Source organism: Mauremys reevesii, linkage group 2, assembly GCF_016161935.1.
Source record: "Mauremys reevesii isolate NIE-2019 linkage group 2, ASM1616193v1, whole genome shotgun sequence".
Taxonomy (NCBI): Eukaryota; Metazoa; Chordata; order Testudines; family Geoemydidae; genus Mauremys; species Mauremys reevesii.
The window spans coordinates 112,513,869-112,531,935 of record NC_052624.1 but is presented as its reverse complement, the minus strand read 5'-3'; the positions used below and the strand labels follow the sequence as shown (position 1 = coordinate 112,531,935).

General features: G+C 45.3%; 1 protein-coding gene across 1 annotated transcript; it reads left to right on the top strand.

Annotated features, from left to right (window-relative positions):
• Nucleotides 1-4,252: 4,252 nt before the first annotated feature.
• LRRC14B (leucine rich repeat containing 14B) lies at nucleotides 4,253-17,522 on the top strand. Its single transcript, XM_039525524.1, has 2 exons — nucleotides 4,253-5,200; nucleotides 15,695-17,522. Exons 1-2 carry the CDS (start codon nucleotides 4,296-4,298, stop codon nucleotides 16,338-16,340), a joined length of 1,551 nt encoding a protein of 516 aa, XP_039381458.1. The 5' UTR covers nucleotides 4,253-4,295; the 3' UTR covers nucleotides 16,341-17,522.
• Nucleotides 17,523-18,067: the final 545 nt, after the last annotated feature.

Here is an 18,067-nt window from a genome sequence, read left to right as displayed (position 1 = left end):
ACTATGATGAATATGGGGTGCAGTGTCACACTGTACATCTGTTACTTTATAAACGTTTAGTTAAGAAACCAAATGTAATTTAAAGGACATTTCCCTCCATCTTATTGTCCTAACCTTGTGGACTAAATATCTAACCCAATCTTCCTTATTCCCTACGGTGATGGGATGTTCACCCCTTGCTATCTTAGAAGGGGTTAATGAGGCTGATCAGGGGTCAGTTAACTGGCTAGGCCACCTCAGAGCAGAATTAGGTGGCTAAGTAGCCCCAGATTGCCGATGGCGCCCAGCTGAGAAAGAACAGGCAGCGCTACAATACACCAGGAAGCTGGCAGCAGAAAGGGACTGCAGTGAAGAATCCTGTGGCCACTCTCTGACTGTTAGCAAGGAAAGGAAACCCGGGGAAGAGTTAGAAAGCCCAGGGCTCCAGGCCATGAAGGAAGGGTTTACCCAGAATGGTGGTGGAGCGAAAGCCTGAGAGAGGTATAGAGTAGAAAAAGGTTCAGGAAAATGGTAGCAAGGTGGGACATTGTGGACCTTGGCTGCTGGAACCTGTGCCAGAACCTGAAGTACAGGTTGGGCCTGGTTTCCCCTGATAGCCACTGGAGAAGTGCCACAGTCTGGGCAGTGAATTGGAAGACTGCTGGAGACAGTTTGGATGGAGACACTTTGATAACCCCTGGAAGGGGAAAACATAGTGACTTGGCTGGAGGGCCAAGCCATGAAGGGAGAGCATGCTGAGTTGCAGAGTAAGAGCGAGGCAGCAGGATGCACAAATGAGCGATGGAAGGGGGTATCGGACCTGGAAGGAGCTACACCCCAGAGCTGCCAGGAGGAGGTACCCTAGCAGTGAGTTGGCCCTGCAACATCTAGATTCCCCTAGATTCCAGACTTGCATCTGAAGAAGTGGGTATTCACCCACGAAAGCTCATGCTGCAAAACGTCTGTTAGTCTATAAGGTGCCACAGGATTCTTTGTTGCTTTTATAGATTCCCCCTTGCTCCTTACTTTTGAAGGGACACGCGCTATTCCACTTTACCCTATCATCACTCCTATCAGCCCATGTACTAAGATATATGGGTCAAAACCTAAGGTTCTTGTTTGGTTTGTACTTCGTCCTTACTCAAGCAAAACACCCATTCACTTCAAGTGATAGTTTGAGTAAAGACTTTAGGATCTGGCCTGTGAGCAAAGCACAAGCCACCATGTCCTATTAATTGTTGACTGTTCTCAAGTCACTTCCTTGTTGTCTAAATCAGGATTCAAAATCTCTCACCTAATGCGCCATCTGGTTGCCATCACAAGGTTTCATGAATTTGTGGCTGTCCTTGAGATCTCTGGAATCTAGGTGAATAAACGTTTTGAGTCTGAGTGGATTCCCCCAGGCTTTCTTTTCCTGAAAAGAAGACTTTTTAGTAGCTATCACCCTCTGCTAGATGAGGGAACTAGCTCCAAGTCTTTACAGGTAATCCACAAAATTCTAATCTCTAAAGATAAAATGCTTTGCCCTCACACTGGATTTTTGCCGACGATTTTTTCAGAATGCTGGATTCATCAAGGAGAGGTTGTATTCTACAAACCAGAAGTTGAGCTTAGTTTTAATACTGAGAAATCGTATTTTTAAAATTTCCATATATTTTCATCATCTACAAGAAAGTCAATGAGGATCTGCTATCTAGCCAATAACTATTGAAAAAGATTGTGCAATAGATCATCCCTTGTTATTTATTTAGTATTTGTACTAGCCTAACCTTAGTCATGGTCCAGGACCCCATTGTGCTAGGCACTGGACAAACAGAACAAAAAAGATGGTCCTTGCCCCGCAGAGCTTACAATCTCAGTATAAGACAAGAGACAATAGATGAATCCAGAGGGATAGGAGAGTACAAGGAAACAATGAGACAGTGTTGGTCAGCATGATAGGTAGTGATCTCTGCAGCCTCACCGTTGCCAATTTTTTTGTGGGCAACACTGCAAGGAAGGATTTGGGGAAGGCTTCACAGGAGGAGGGTGAGGTAGTTTTGTGGATATTTATGGGAAGTGAAGTGCAGCATGGGAGAGAGCATGAAGGTGTGTGTTTGAAAATTTAACAAGTGGGCAGTGAGGCTGGCATCATGGGCCAATCAGAGGTGAGTATCGACAGCTCAATAGCGAATGAGAATGCCTTGAAAGAGAAGGCAATCCGCGTATTTGACAGTGCAGAATGAGCCAGTGGAGGGATTCAAAGAGAGGGTGACATGGTCAAAGCAACGGGATAGGAAAATGATCTTTGCAGCAGCTTTCTGAATGGAGATAAGCAGGGAAAGATTGCATGTGTCAAAGTCAGAGAGAGAGAGATTGCACCTCTTAATTGTGCCTTTTTCAAGAGAGTCTCAAAGCCCTTTCCACTATAGCCACGGCTGCCGCTAAAGCTTGTTGGATTCATATCCAGTTATCTAATATATGTAAGACAGCTACTATATTCAAGTAGATCAGAGGAGTGGTTGGATGCTCACCTCAGTGCAGCAGCACGCCAGTGTACTTTAAACTGTAGTATTCTCTAGACCAGTGATACTTCATTAGATCTACCAGCAGGCTGATTTGAGAATTTTATCACAAGAGACGGGCCATTTGCTCAGAAGGCTGACCAAAAAAACCAGAAAACTAAAAAAACTTCAGCTGCTGATAAATAAAGACCTTGATTGCACCATAAGTATTAGTGTTTCTACCTTTTAACAAAGTTTATAAATCGACATGACCACCTTGTTGGTGGCACTCTCTAATGGGAGCGGCGACCTCAATGACCTCTAGCAAGCTTTGTGAAGCGTGGTTTGTAGGAGGTCAGGGCAAGGTGCATGCACTGGTGAAGATGCTCATCTGTCAGGTGATTGTATTGTTTTTTTATAATGTTCGTGGTAGAAAATGCATATTCGCAGAGGTATGTTGATCTGAGCATGTTAAAAGATAGATGGGTAGATTTTGGCTATTCTGAAACTAGTCAGCATATTGAGTCCAGAAATCACAAAGTCCCACTTCTCTGAATTTTTCCTGAAATCTGGCATCTGAAATCTGGAGCCTTACAATTTCTAATTGAATGGCATCTTTATCAATTGAATAAAAAATGTTGATTTGCTTCAGAAGGGCAAGGTCCACTGGCAGAGACAACAAATGGATCACAAAAATAAAAGCAAATCCTTTTGAATGTTAAAATTCTCAAATCGCATTTTAAAATGTTCAGTCAGAATGTTTAGGAATGCTTGCATTGTTTTCATCAATGTGTCATCTGTAGCAACAATGACACCTCTTTCATTACAAATTAAGCACTGCCAGTTACTTATGAAGGAAGTCATAGGCAAATGCTAGGCAACGTATCACAATTTGTGAATTTAATTATAAGCAGTTTTTAAGGTGAGCTGGCAGGCACACAGTATGCCTTGGTGGGCCACATTTGGCCCGCAGGCCACCTATTGAGTATTAGGTTCTGTATGCCCAGCTAGTCCTGCAAGATGCTGAACAGCCTCAGACTTGATGTCTTGCAGGAGCACTCAATACATTGCACTCAATACATAGACCTCAGAAGTGGGGATGCATATTCTGCATGGAGAAAGACTTCTCAGTAACTGGAGTTCTTAAAAAGATTGCCCCCACAGATCCACATTCTGCATCCCTGCTTGTCTTTGGAGTAGCTGCTCTAGTGAGAAACCAAAGGAGCTGGAGCAGTGTATCTCTCTTCATCAACAGAGGCACAATGCCTTAAGATGCATGTTTTAAAACACATGGTCCTACCTTTGACCTGCTGTCTCAAGGGTTTCAGGTCCACACTGTTTAGAATCCCAAAAGTGGAGACCTATGGAAACTCCAGTTAGTGGTAAACACTGAACGCTAACATTTAATATTTCTTAAAATCTAAATTAGTTTAATCACCTTTCAAGAAAAAGCGAAAGTGTTTTTATTTTAAAAAAAAATCTGAAAACAATAAAATGGTTAATTGCAGATAGAGAACTATTCCCATGTACAAGTACTTTTTACAATTCTGCTAGCCTGAACTTATCAAAAACTAACCTTTATTATAAAAATGAAGGTTAAATAAACAAAATGGTCCCTGAATAAATGAATCAAAATATGTGACTTGTGCAGACTATCTCTAGTACCAAAATAGAAGTCAGGGCTCAGCATGTGACTACTCACTTTACCTTCCCAAAGACATTTCACTTAGTACCAGACAGCAGCTGCAGCTAAAAATAAAGCCTGATAAGCAACCAGAACCTTAGTTAAACACAGAAGCCACCCTCAATGCCGGAAAGAAATCAAAGGCAACAATGAAGTCGCTGCGGTTCATCAGTGCTGAGGCATTGGTATCGAATGCACAGCTTGCCAGGAAAAGTCTCAGCAGTGTTGCACATAACCTTTTTCCTCTTCTTTTTAAAGCTAGTTATTTACTGGAGCAGGGGGAAGTGATTCATGACTTGGTGGAAAACTGGCCCCTGGCAGACTTTAATATAGGAAAACTGTTAGGGACAACAGTGGATTACCAGGAAGACATCAGCAGCAGAGCATGCTGTGTTTGTTTGGAAAGTTGTCTAGTTGGGCTGAGAGATTATGTGCTGAATTGCTCTTCTCCATACTTGAAAAGACTGAAAGTGGTGGACCTGACAGGCATAAAAGATGTTGAAGTTCAGCTCTGCAAGTGTAAGAAGACTCTGGGAAGGTGGGCCAGGACAGAGCTACTATCAAAGCTCTGTTTTGAGCTGCTTGTTGAAATGCAAAGGTTGCAGTTCAATCCATGTATCTTTGATATTGCTATTGACATTCTCATTGACCTGTTTGTTACAGAGCGGAACTATGAACTTGTGGTTCAAGCCTTACTGATGAGGTGCCACTGTCCACTAAAGATTCGTTGTGTGGCATTCAGAGCTGACAGTCTCACTTTACGAAAGCTTTTCTACATCATAAAGCTCACAGATCCCTCTTCGCTGCGCAAACTTGAAGTGGTTCACAATATTCGTTTGGAAATGGAGCACTTGGAAGTGCTATTTAATAACATCCACTTTCCTCTACTGACATCGCTTACCCTGCCAGCCAGAGCATTCAATGTGCAGCGGTTTGCAGCCGAGGATGAACCAATCCTTATGACTATTGGAGAAAAGATGAGCCAAATGACGCAGCTGACTGAGCTGAGCCTGGCATTTTCTACCCTCACAGGAAAAATACGGAAACTGCTCAGGTAAGTTGTTCCCAACAGTGACTGAAAGTGTGATGAGCCACTCGTCAGCGCAGTGGCACTGAATTAAGGGCTGCCAAGGCTAACGAAAAGGGGCAGGGTGAATAATGGAAATGTTTTCATTGGTAAATCCATTGAGATGTTTGCAGCACTCCATCAGAAATATTGATTTGGCAGGAAGCTAATGATGTCTAACTCAGACTCTAAAGCTGCTGCAGCTAAAAATAAAGAGTGATAAGCAACCAGAACCTTAGTTAAACACAGAAGCCACCCTCAATGCCGGAAAGAAATCAAAGGCAACAATGAAGTCGCTGCAGTTCATCAGTGCTGAGGCATTGGTATCGAATGCACAGACTGTAAATTTACTACACTCCCATGTCTATGGTGATTTTATGTGGAGAGAGGGACACTAAAGGCAGTTCTGCACTATGGGGTTAAGTCGACCTAAGTTACGCAACTCCAGCTATGTGAATAACCTAGCTGGAGTCGACGTACTTTAGGTCGACTTATTGTGGTGTCTACACCACGCTGGGTCGACAGGAGAAACTCTCCCGTCAACTTACCTTATGTTTCTTGTTCCGGTGGAGTACCAGAATCGATGGGAGAGCAATCGGCAGTCGATTTAGTGGGTCTTCGCTAGACCCGTTAAATCGACCCCCGGTGGATCGATTGCCACAGCATTGGTCCACCGGTAAGTGGAGACAAGCCCTAAGATGTAGTCTGAGACCATCTAATGCTTCTCATGGGTCTGCATATCTTAAGGCCAGGGAGATCCAATGCTGCATCTAAAATGGAATTTGGGTTAACACAACTAGCCACACTGAATACACAGAAAAATCCAGCAATTCTGAATGTCAGGGGGAAAAGCTGTCAATAAAGAGCACTGTTATTTTTGAATGACCTGAAACAACAGTTTACTGTGTTCTCTTTGAAGAGCTAATTTCACAGTGGAGCAAATAACCTAGTGACATGCTGAACTATTCTAATGTCAATGAGATAATGTGCGGCCCCCAGCCCAGCTGTGACCACTAGGCCAGACCATCTACGCTCCAGTCCCTTGTGCCATGTAGACATTCCAACTCAGGCTGGAGCTCAGTCTCTGAAACACAGCAAGGAGAGTAAGTCTCAGAGCCCAGGCTCCAGCCTGAGTGAGAACATCTACACTATTTTTAGCCTCATAGTGTGAGCCCTGCAAACCCGAGTTAGTTGATCTGAGCTCTGAGACTTGTTGCCGTGGGATTTTTTTTTTCTTCAGTGTTTGCATACCCTAAGGCACGTCTGAAAAATCCCACCCTTAGGCATCTAAACAGGGACTTAGGAGCCTAACTTTAGGCTCCTAGTTTTGAAAATATGGGCCACTATCTTTTTTTATTGAAAATTGAGAAAATCTGCACCATTTTGTAGTCCTCATTCATTAACATTTGTGTTTCACTGTGGCCTTTATGCTGCCAAAAAAAGCAGTGAAGCAGCATTACACTGAGGGATCATATCAGTTAGAAATTCCATCCCATATAGATAAGATGTGTTTCATATACATAGTACAGCCTTCTTGGGCTTTGATGTTCTGTCAGGCCCCATGGGTTTTGAACCCTGGATCCATAGATGTACTGTGAGTCATCACACCCCAGTCCATCATACAGCAGTTCACAGCAGCTGGGAACAGTGTTCATGAAGCCCAACTGGGGCATCAGCCCTGCCCCTCTACTCTGATTGGGAGAGGTCCAAGGCTCCTCACTGGGCCACAGCCCTTATTTAAGCCAGAGACGGAACAGGGCATTGTTCATACAGCTGGGCTCCACCCTGTCATAGACCGTTGTGCCTATTGTCTGGTCCTGATCTTTCTCTGCCTCAGGAATTCTGCCTGACAAACTAGCTGCCATCAACAGGGAACCACACGATATCCGGGATGGGATCATGTTTGTGAATAACTGCATTTACATTCCCCCGGGTCAGGCAAGAGTGGCAGCCTTACAGCTATGCCACAACTCCCCCCTGGAAGAACACTTGGCTTGCTTTAAAGCTCAGCGATTGACGTCCCATCTTTTCTGGTTGCCCCGAATGTACACCATAATACAGGCCTTCATCGTGTCCTGCAATATGTGTGCTAGAGCCAAAACACCACATCACATGCCCTGCAGTCTACTTCATCCTCTAGACACACTGTCCTGACCCTAGGCTGCTATTGCACTGGATTTTCTTGTGGAACTCCCAGAGTCTTAACAGGTTTATAATAATCTTGATGGTAGCAGACCACCAAAATGGCCCACTTCATGTCCTGCATTGGTCTACCCTCTGCTGAAGAAACAGCCCAGCTATGGATTAGCCATGTGGTCCATCTCCATGGACTACTGGATCAAGTCACTTCCAAGCAAGGGTCACAATTTACAGCCTGATTCTGGCACAAGGCCTTACGTCTCCTGTGGGTCCAGCTGTGCCTCTGCCTACCATCCTCAGTCCAGTGGACAGACAGAAAGGGTCAATCAGATTTTAGATTGTTACATTAATCACCACCAAGATGATTGGTCCTTGCTATTACCCTACATAGAGTTTGCATACAATAACCCAGATTGCGCCTCCATGGGTAAAAGCCCCTTTCTTTACCAGCTATGGGAACCACAGCTACCTATGAGCTTCTTCTAACCCACCCACCTTGGATTTAGTGCAGCGAATTCATCAAATCCAGAAAGAAGTAAGGGGAAACCTGAAAAAAGTGAGAGCCAAATGTTATATCAATAGAATAAAAACCAGCAGGATCTTATTAAGAGGGATAAGGCAAAGATGCCACATTTATTGTAAATATAATAATAAAGCAAAAGATAAAAGTAAACAACGTTGTTTAACTACTTATTCCTATCACTACTTATTCCTTATATATATATATAATGTGTGATGGAGCAAGGCCGGATGGCTACAGGAAAGTATTGAGGAGCAGGTATGTTAGCTCCAGGCTAAGCAAATCCCTAGTACCATGGGAACCAAAATGGCAGTTGCTCCAGGCTAATCAAGGCACCTGGGGCCAATTAAGAACTTTCTAGAAGGCACCGGAGAGAGCTACATTGATTGGAGCACCTGCAGCCAATCAGGACAGGCTAATCAAGGCACCTGGTATAAAAAGGGGAGCTCACTCCAGTCTAGGGAGGAGGAGCCAGAGGAAAGAAGTGCGCATGAGGAGCAAGAGACACAAGGAACTAAGAACTGAGAGGGTGTACTACTGGAGGATTGAGGAAAACACCATACAATCAAGCAGCATCAGACACCAGGAGGATCCTGTGGTGAGGATAAAGAAGGTGTTTGAAGGAGGCTATGGGGAAGTAGCCCAGGGAGCTGTAGCGGTCAAGCAGTGGTTACAAATAGCACTATAGAGACTGCTGCAATTCACAGGGCCCTGGGCTGGAACCCGGAGTAGAGGGTGGGCCCAGGTTCCCCCCTAGCCCCGCTACTCCTAATCAGACATAGGAGTAGTTGATCCAATCTATGGGTTTCATCCAAGGGGAAAACCACTGAGGGGAAGAAATCCGCCAATAAGCGCAGGACCTACTAGAGGAGAGGAGGAACTTTGCCACTATATATATATATATATATATATATATATATATATATATATATATATATATATATAATTTTCATTCACACAATCATTCATTCAAATTCTGTATAGGTGTTATAGTTACCAGCCTAGAAGTTGCTCATGCCAAGTTACTGGCCAGGTATCTTGGTCATGAGGATGGAGCCGAGTCTGTGTCAGATGCACCTGATGCTCCTGGAGGTTGAAAGCAGAACCAGAAACTCAAAGTCCTCAGTCTTTGGAGTTCATTCTTATAGGAATTAATTCCTACGTTAGTCTATGGGAGCTGTTTGAGTCAGGAACAGCAGGATGAATCAGCAGATGGCACATTCCTGGTGGCTCCACACTGTCCAAAGTTTGTGTTTCTCAACCTTCCAGGTGATGGGGTGGATCCCAGTTTACCCTCCGGGGGTTGTCTGGTGGTCCACTTGACACATTCTTTGGCCGATGGATACTCCCTCTCTAGGCTGGCACCTCCCCAACCATTCATGTACATTAAGCATTCATCAACATACATTCCATATCTTAACCATATTTTAATTTACTGTTTCCACCACTTTCGGAGTGTGTGCTAATTTATTTGAGACTCTTGGCCCTTTAATAACAGAGGGTGGGGGTCTGTTTCTAGGAGCTGTTGCTGTTACAATGAAGTGAAAGTCACTTAAGGGCCTATAGCATTTGTTTACATTGTATCAATTACAGCTTAAGGCTCACAGCGTTCACTTCAAGAACAACGTTAATTAACTTGTTTGTAAGTTTTACATAGTAATAGAGTATCTCACAGGACAGATAGGATCAATGGTTTCTTCAGACAGGAGCTTGCAAGTTTTAACAGAAGAACTAAAAGATTTTTGTACTTGGTGAAACTGGGGGGGTCACTGTCACTTGGGGGAATCACTGTTAGTACCTTTTTTAATATCCCTACATAATCCTTTTAATATCCCTGCACAACTACAAGCAATATGCAAATCAATATTGCCAACCAGGAACCCCTATTCAGTGGGACAAAAAGTGTGGCCCTTGACACAGCACCTCAGCATGAACAGACCCATGTGTAAGTTAGACTTTCAGTTCCTTGCCGTTATCGAATCTGTTACCAAGTTAACCTGGTCACTGTTGAACTACACCTACTCCAATCTCTCAAAATCCACCTAGTATTCCACATATCCCTCCTAAAACCGTATACCAAAAATTCAGCTCCCCACAGGACCCAGCCACTTCACGCACAAGGCCACGAGATCTTGGATTCTAAATGCCAGTGGGGTAAACTTTTATACCTGATTAACTGGGAAGGCTATGGCCCTTTGGAGTGTATGTGGGAACTAGCAGAAAACTTTCATGCTCCTGCCCAAATACAAGCCTTCTACGAAAATCACCTCTAGAACCCTGGACCCATATCACCAGAGGACACCCCTTGGGGAGGGGGTGATGTCAGTCCCCATGGGTCCATGGGAGTTCTGGGGATCATCACACTCATAGGTGCCAACTCCGTGGGTGCTCCAGCCCTGGAGCACCCATGGAAAAAAATTAGCAAGTGCTTAGCACTCACCAGCAGCCAAGCTCCCTTCCTCTTGCCTGCCTGCAGCCCCTGCTGATCAACTCCTCCCTCTCCCTCCCAAAGCCTCCTGAAACCTGCGTAAGAGCTGTTCAGCGCCATAAGGAGGCATTGGGAGGGAGGGGAAGGAGCGGGGACGGGGTGCGCTCCGGGGAGGCAGCAGGAAGTGGTGGGGCAGGAAGAGGCAGGGTGGGGTGGGGCCTTGGGGGAAGGGGTGGAATGGGGGCGGGGCTGGAGTGGAGCGTGGGTGGGAAGAGGCAGGGTAGGGATGGGAGCTTGGGGGAAGAGGGCAGGGCTTGCGGCAGAGCAGGAGTTGAGCAGCCCTGGAGACAATCAGAAGCCGGTGCCTGTGATCACACTCCAGTCTTCCACATGGCAGCTCACAGACAGCAGCACAAGCACCGCCCCTCCACTCTGACTGGGAGAGCTTTAAATCTCCTCAAGCCCCTATTTAGGCCAGAAGAACAAACAGGAAGTTGTCTGTATAGCTGAGCTCCACCCTGGCACAGACAGCTTGCCTGGTGTTTACCTTTTTGTCTTCTGATCCTGACATCCTGGTATCCTGACACTGCCTGACTCTTGGTAACTGCCTTCTGGTTCCTGCCTTTTGATTCTGTCACCCGATCCAGACCTTCTGGCATCCTGACTTGGCCTGATTCCTGGTAACTGACTCTTCATCCCTGCCCTACAGTTTCCTTCGATTCTGATCTCCTGGTATTCCAACCTGACCTGAGTCCTAGTAATTGGCTCCTGGCCCCTCAGCCTGTGTGTGATGCTCACTCCTGTAAGCCAGGCCACTCGTGCCCTGGCCCTGACACATTTTTACTCACCCAATAACAAACAGCTTCCTGAAGAGGCTCAATAGGACCATCCCATCAGTAATAAAACCAATATTGCAATGGGACCTCAATCCCATACACGCAATACTTACCAGGCCACTCTTTGAACTGTTGGCCGTGTGCTCAATGTGATCACCTCTGTATGAAGGGCGCCTTCCTTATCGCCATCATATCAGCCAGGAGGGTGAGTGAGCTGAAAGCACTGCTGGCCAATTCACTGTATATCACATTTCACCTTCAACCAAAATTCATCCCTAAGGTAATTTCTGAGTTTCACATAAATCAATCTATTCACTTATCGGTATTCTTCCCAAAACCTCTCTCTCCTCATTGGAAGCATGAGAAGACTTCATTCCCTTGACATCAGATGGGCTCTAGAGTTTTACTTCCAAAGAACAAAACCAATTAAGAAAAGGCATAAACTATTTGTCTCTACAGCATTGTTCACGGGGACAAGTGTTATCTGCTCAGAGACTCTTTAAGTGGATCTCTGGATGTATTACTCTTCATCAGTTGGCATGTCTTCCTCCCCCCAACAGATTGAGGGCCCGCTCCACTAAAGCACAGGCAGCTTCAATAGCATCTCTTCAGGAAGTACCTAGACTGGACATTTGTAAGGCAACAACCTGCAGTTCCATCCATACTTTCATGAAGCATTCGTCCAGACTCTTCTGCAGATGCAGCAGTTGGGACAGCAGTATTACAGACCGCATCCTCATACCCAGCATACCAACTGCATCCTCACGCCTGCTCCAATTTGAATACTACTTAACAGTCACCCACATGTGGAATACACACAGGGACCAGCACTTGAAGGAGGGGAGGGTACCTACCTGTACCTGGGGGTTCTTCAAGATGTGTTCCCTATCTGTATTCCCCTACCTGGGAGGTGTAGTCACATACAGGGGGATGGGAAGCCCACAGGAAGGCAAAACCAGCAGGAGGTCATCCTGCCTCTTGAAACAAGGTCATTGAACTTTGGAAGACAGAAGCCATCTTTGGCATCCATCATTAGACAGACACAAGGGAACAGAGCTCTTGCAAGCTGAGACAGATGGATCCTTCAACCAAGGCAAGATTGAAGGCTATAGGTGAGAAATCATCTTGAACAAAGCCTGTACCTTGATAGATTAACTTTTAGACGTGTGTTTTCACTTTTATTTGCTTGTAACCATTTCTAACTTTATTCATTTTACTTGGCATCACTTAATCTATGTCCTATTGTTAATACATTTGTTTTATTTTTACTATAAACCAACTAAATGCTGTGTTTAAAGAGAAGGGTGTATTTACCACGGTTAATAAACAATGATGTGCTTCTGTGTCCTTTAAAAGAACAAATGAACCTTATTATTTCTCTGAACTGTCCAGGAAAGGGCTGGACATAGCAAAGCACACAGTTTTGGGAAAATTTGGGACTGGGAGTGTGTTGGGCACAGGCGCCAGCTTCTAATTTTCCCCAGGGATGCTCAACCCCCGCTCAGCCCCAGACCCTGCCCCCACTCCACCTCTCCCCCAAGGTCCCACCCCCACTCTGCCTATTCCCATCCCCGCTCCACCCCTGCCCCACCTCTTCCCCACCCCATTCCGCCTCTTCCCCTGAGCGTGCCCTGTCCCCCGCTCTTCCCGCTCCCTCCCAGCGCCTTCTGCACGCCGCTGAACAGCTGTTCCATGGCATGCAGAAAGCGCTGAAAGGGAGGGGGAGGAGTTGATTGGCAGGGGCCTCAGGCAGGCAGGCGTAGGAGGGAGAGAGGGGAGCTTGGCTGCTGGTGGGTGCTAAGCACCCACTAATTTTTTTTATGGAGCCCCCATGGAGTCAGCACCTATGGTGTTGGGATTACCCTGCAAATAGTAACCAAGACTAGTGGAAGCCAGAGTGGGGTAGTGGGGCTATAGACAGGCTGTTGGGGTCAGAGTTGCTGAACTAGAGCTCTCTATCACAGAGACACTGAGGGTATGACCTGCATGCTTGTAAGCTGGTTGCAAGTGTCCCAGGTTTGGAGCAACAACAGCAAAGCACTGTAAGGCACCCAGCGTTAACATAAGAATGGCCATACTCGGTCAGACCAAAGGTCCATCTAGCCCAGTACCCTGTCTGCCGACAATGGCCAATAACAGGTGCCCCAGAGGGAATGAACAGAACAGGTAATCATCAAGTGATCCATCCTTACTCCTTACCTGAGGAGGTTGTGAAGGCTAGGACTATAACAGTGTTTAAAAGATAACTGGGTAAATTCATGGTGGTTAAGTCCATAAACGGCTATTAGCCAGGATGGCTAAGGAATGGTGTCCCTAGCCTCTGTTTGTCAGAGGATGGAGATGGATGGCAGGAGAGAGATCACTTGATCATTGCCTGTTAGGTTCACTCCCTCTGGGGCACCTGGCATTGGCCACTGTCGGTAGACAGATACTGGGCTAGATGGACCTTTGGTCTGACCCAGTACGGCCATTCTTATGTTCTTATGTTATCCCCTGTTGCTCATTCCCAGCTTCTGTCAAACAGGGTTTGTAGGGCACATGGTGACACAACTCCTCACTGCTCTGGATGGTACCCCAAAATCTGTGACAGGTGTCTCCACAAGATCTTCCAGCAGTGACCACCTTGGAAGTAGGTGTTTGTAATGCACAGTCCTCAGTGAGTACAGAGTTCCAGTAATCCCATTGTCATTCATTTTTCCCACTCCACTGTGACCAATGCATAGCAGTCACATCTCGTGATCCAGGGCAGCTGTAATACTGAAGTTTTCCAGCAGGTAGTTGCTCACCTGATGGTAGCTTACTGATGATGCTGTTGAGTTACTGATAGAATAGGTCCTTCTCTTCAGAGATGGAAGAAAGTGTTGGGGGATATGTACTGATGATACCGGAAAAGCCACCTGTGGTAGATATCCTTGGTGATAGGAAATGTTCTGATATTTCAACAGGACATTCAACTCTGGGTGTTAATGAGTTTTTGACTGCAAACCCCACCCTGCGTTCAAATTCTACATCGATGTCAAGCATCTCCAGTTCTCTGTCAATGATGGTGGTCTTTCCATTGACCTCCTCTAGTTCATTTAACATAGCAGTGCATATTATCCTCACATTCCAACAAGCAAGTTTGAAGAGGGCAACCACCATACTCGAACCTTCAGTGCATATACGTTGGCAGAAAAAAATACAGGGGAAGAAGCTTGCCTTAAGACCAAAGCCCCTCTCTCTGTGGTACTGACTGGGACCAAAGGCTTGGAGACCAAGATGTTTGGAAGTGAGCACAGCTGCAGGAGATGCCAGAGGGCAAAGCTGAGTTGCAGTGCAAACTGCCTGACATTTTTTACACAGCAGATTAGGTTCCGGGTTTTCTCTTCTAGCCTTTGTTCAACCAGGAACTAGCTGCAAGGATCAGCACCAGATGTAGTTACTCCTTTGTGGACATTGTTTTTCATTCCAATGGGTGCTGGGCATACCCCCCACCACACAATGAGTGGCAGGGTTCCCAGTTTAGTCACTGAGCTGCCAAGGTGTAGCAGGTTGGTTTAGGTTATGTGGTACTAGCAGCCAGCCTTACATACCTCACCTGACAAATACTAGCAGTAGGTGCACACACAGACATTTATACAAAATAAGAACCAAATACTTCCAAGCTGTCTCTTCAGGCACATTATTAGAAGTCCCATAGACAGAATTGATTATTGTTAAACATTTGTAATGTGGCCTCGCCTAGAGGCTCCATTGTGTTAGGTGCTATACAGACCTACAGAAAAGGACAATCCTCACAGTACCCATGTCAGTGCTTTGGGGTGAGGTTGTTGCCCACTTCAACTCTGGGCTCAGATTCAAGTGTGATCCTTTCCCCAAAGGCCAATAATCCCTTTGAAGGCTCTTACATTGGACTTAACTCTTGAGAACACCCACTGTGTCCTCAGTACAGCCACCTTTTTGGTGTTACTGAGGTACCTGAGATGTATTTTGATGAGCCCAGAGCCTGGCTCGCTCTCCTCCCTGATGTGGGTCACTTGCAGGGTTCCTTGGCTCTCTTGATCCAGAAGCTCTTGGGTGCTGGACAATGTCTTTTTGGGGAAGCTTGTATGCTCAGCGGACAATAAAGGCTGGAGTTGGAGATGCTGCCACTGCCTTCCTGTTCAACTGCTGGGCCCAACTAAAATGCAGCACCCCCTTCCTTTTCTGCTTTTCCATCTGCACTGTCAGTGGCCCAAATTATTAGCTATTACTATGACAAAGTAATAGAAACGTAAGACCAACATATAGTGGAATGTGAAATGTACTTGTGGCATAAATGCAATGGATCAGATTTATCCCTGGTGTAAACCAAAGAAACCATCAATAGAATCAGTTTAGTGCATCCATTTAAGACATTAATTCTGATGTATGTTATATACCTTTCAGTTAATTGAACTAGATTACAACATTATTAAAGAACAGAGCAGACAGGTTACATTAATGATGAACAGCTATTTCAATGTTTTTAAAAAAATTCTTACAATTTTTCTAATACCACTTTATGCTGTAAATATTTTGCCTTTTATTTAAATCTGCAGCCCACTGAAAACCCCTCTGAAACTACTGGATGTTTCTAACTGCGCCTTGAACCATGCTGACATGGCCTATTTAGCCAATAGCCTCCATTCTAACCACCTGGAAGTACTGGACCTTAGTGGGCACAATGTGGCTGACCTTTACCCATCAACCTTCTTTAAACTTCTCAGCCACTGCTCTCATACTCTGAAGATTCTCATCCTCGAGGAATGTAACATTCAAGACATTCATGTAAATATGTTGATTTTGGGTTTGATCCCCTGCCGGAAGCTACAAGAATTCAAGTTCCTTGGAAATCCCCTGTCATCCCGAGCACTTAAATGCCTCTTTAATGTTTTTAGTGACTTGCCAAAGCTGAAATACATTGAGTTCCCAGTTCCTAGGGACTGCTATCCTAACAATGTCACCTACCCAATTGATGATGCTGATCTTTCAAAATTTGATCACCAAAAATATGAGAGTGTATCAGAGGAACTTAACAATATTTTACTTCATGCAAACCGAGAGGACATAAAGGCTTCAACACCACTCTTCGGAGGCTACGATGCAGCCATTCAAGAGACTGGCAATGAACTGGGAGCTTACTTACTGAAATCTTTCAAAGATACTTTAGAAAACTTTAACAAAGCTCTTCAAGAAATGAATTAATATGTAGTGGGGATGACTGCTCTGCCTAACAGAGAGTAAATTCAATATACACTAGGAAAACACTGCACCTCCATTTCTGCTTTCTCGACTGTATTTGGTTTTATTTTTGGTGCTATAGTATAGCATATGCATTTTTAATCATGCTATGAATTGGCAAGTATTAATGTAAAGGCCACTTTTTGAGAACCCCTTTAATCACTGCATACTCTACACAAAGCACAGCTTTGGTTCCAGTTACTGCAGTAAAACAAGATATGATTGTATTTCACCTGCAGTATGACCTAGCCATATTTTTTAATTTACCTAATAACTTTGGGCCAATTTGTGCCCTTCTGCAAATAAACACATTGAGAGAGACCTTAGGAGTGACTAAACTCCACTAATTTCCTCTGACAAAGTTTTATCTAAATTTGGCTGTGGATTTGCCCCCTATGGCAGAGATAGGGAGTCCAATCCCCAAATCCTACACACCCCCATGAATCGTGAGGCTCTCAGGAGACATGATGGAGGCACAGGGCCATCCCTGCATAGGTCCTTCTCTGCATTAGCTATCTCCATTGTAGCCACACTGCCCTGTCCACTCAAGATCCATGGTAGTGCGACTATAGAGATGAGCAGCCTAACTGGTAGCAGCCCCTGGATCCCACCTTTAAGGAGAAGTTCCACAATGCAGAGTTGACTCCAATCAAAAGATAATACAACTCCAATCCATATTAACTCCTGAGTGTATGTTCCAGCGGGCTCGAGGAGGCATCATCATCGGGGTGGAGATGATATGCACCCTGTAGCCCTATTTCTTTCCATGTATGGACTCCAGAACCCATAGGTAAATCTCCTTGAGGTTTGGAGGCATGGGAGGCAGGATGCTACCGATAGAGCTGACCCTCCTTTCATATGTGGATGCAAGAGATTCCCACAGTGTCCCCTCCATGCCTTGATCCTGGAGGATGAAAAGGCCCTTAATACAGTAAGTGCATGATTGCATTCTGCAACCATCATCATCTTCATACAAGCAATGCTGAGATCTGCAGAGCAGCCCTCAGATGAGAAGTGCAGGGTGTGTTCAAGTTAAGCTAGTTTTTTCTGCTTTTCCTCTGTATGATGATAATACAGAATAATTAAATGCAACTATAAAAATCAGAGGGGCATCTATTCTCAATAATTCCATTTCTTTGAGATTTACGGGTCTCTGGCCCTTCTTGCATGCACATAAATAACAAATAAAAATAATTTTTATCCATGGTCTGTGTATTAATTCATTCAAATCCACCATACATGCAAATCAAAATAAAAAGAAGAAAATAAAAACTGTGTGGTTCCTCACCCCAAACAGGAGAAGTAGCCCCCTCCATGTCTTCCTCCACTGAGTGGGAGGTGCAGGGACTCATAGGGACAGAAGGTGGAGGTGGCTGAGTGAGGGGGGAAGGGATGCATGGGGCAGAGGGAGGAGGGGGGCTGAGCCACACAAGAACAGGGGCAGATGTGCCTGACTGAATGGGAGAGGCTAGGGGTTCAGCCAGGATCTGCATGGGGGGAGGCTCCCCAACTCTGTAACAATTGCTCCTCCACCCCAAAAAAGCCTGTTCCTTACTTCTCCCACCCACATCCAACAACCCTCCAAGGTCACACCCAGCCTCCTTCCCAGCAATTAATTCCCTCTCCCGCAGCTCCTCTGTTACCCCTGACTCCCCAAAGCCTTTGCACTGCTTCTGAAGGGTGTGGGAAAT

Bases quoted from the DNA above. Each gene is read 5' to 3' on its own strand.
- LRRC14B (XM_039525524.1), top strand. From the start codon at position 4,296: ATGAAGTCGCTGCGGTTCATCAGTGCTGAGGCATTGGTATCGAATGCA. The intron at 5,201-15,694 runs GTAAGTTGTTCC...TTAAATCTGCAG, and splicing joins AAAATACGGAAACTGCTCAG to CCCACTGAAAACCCCTCTGA.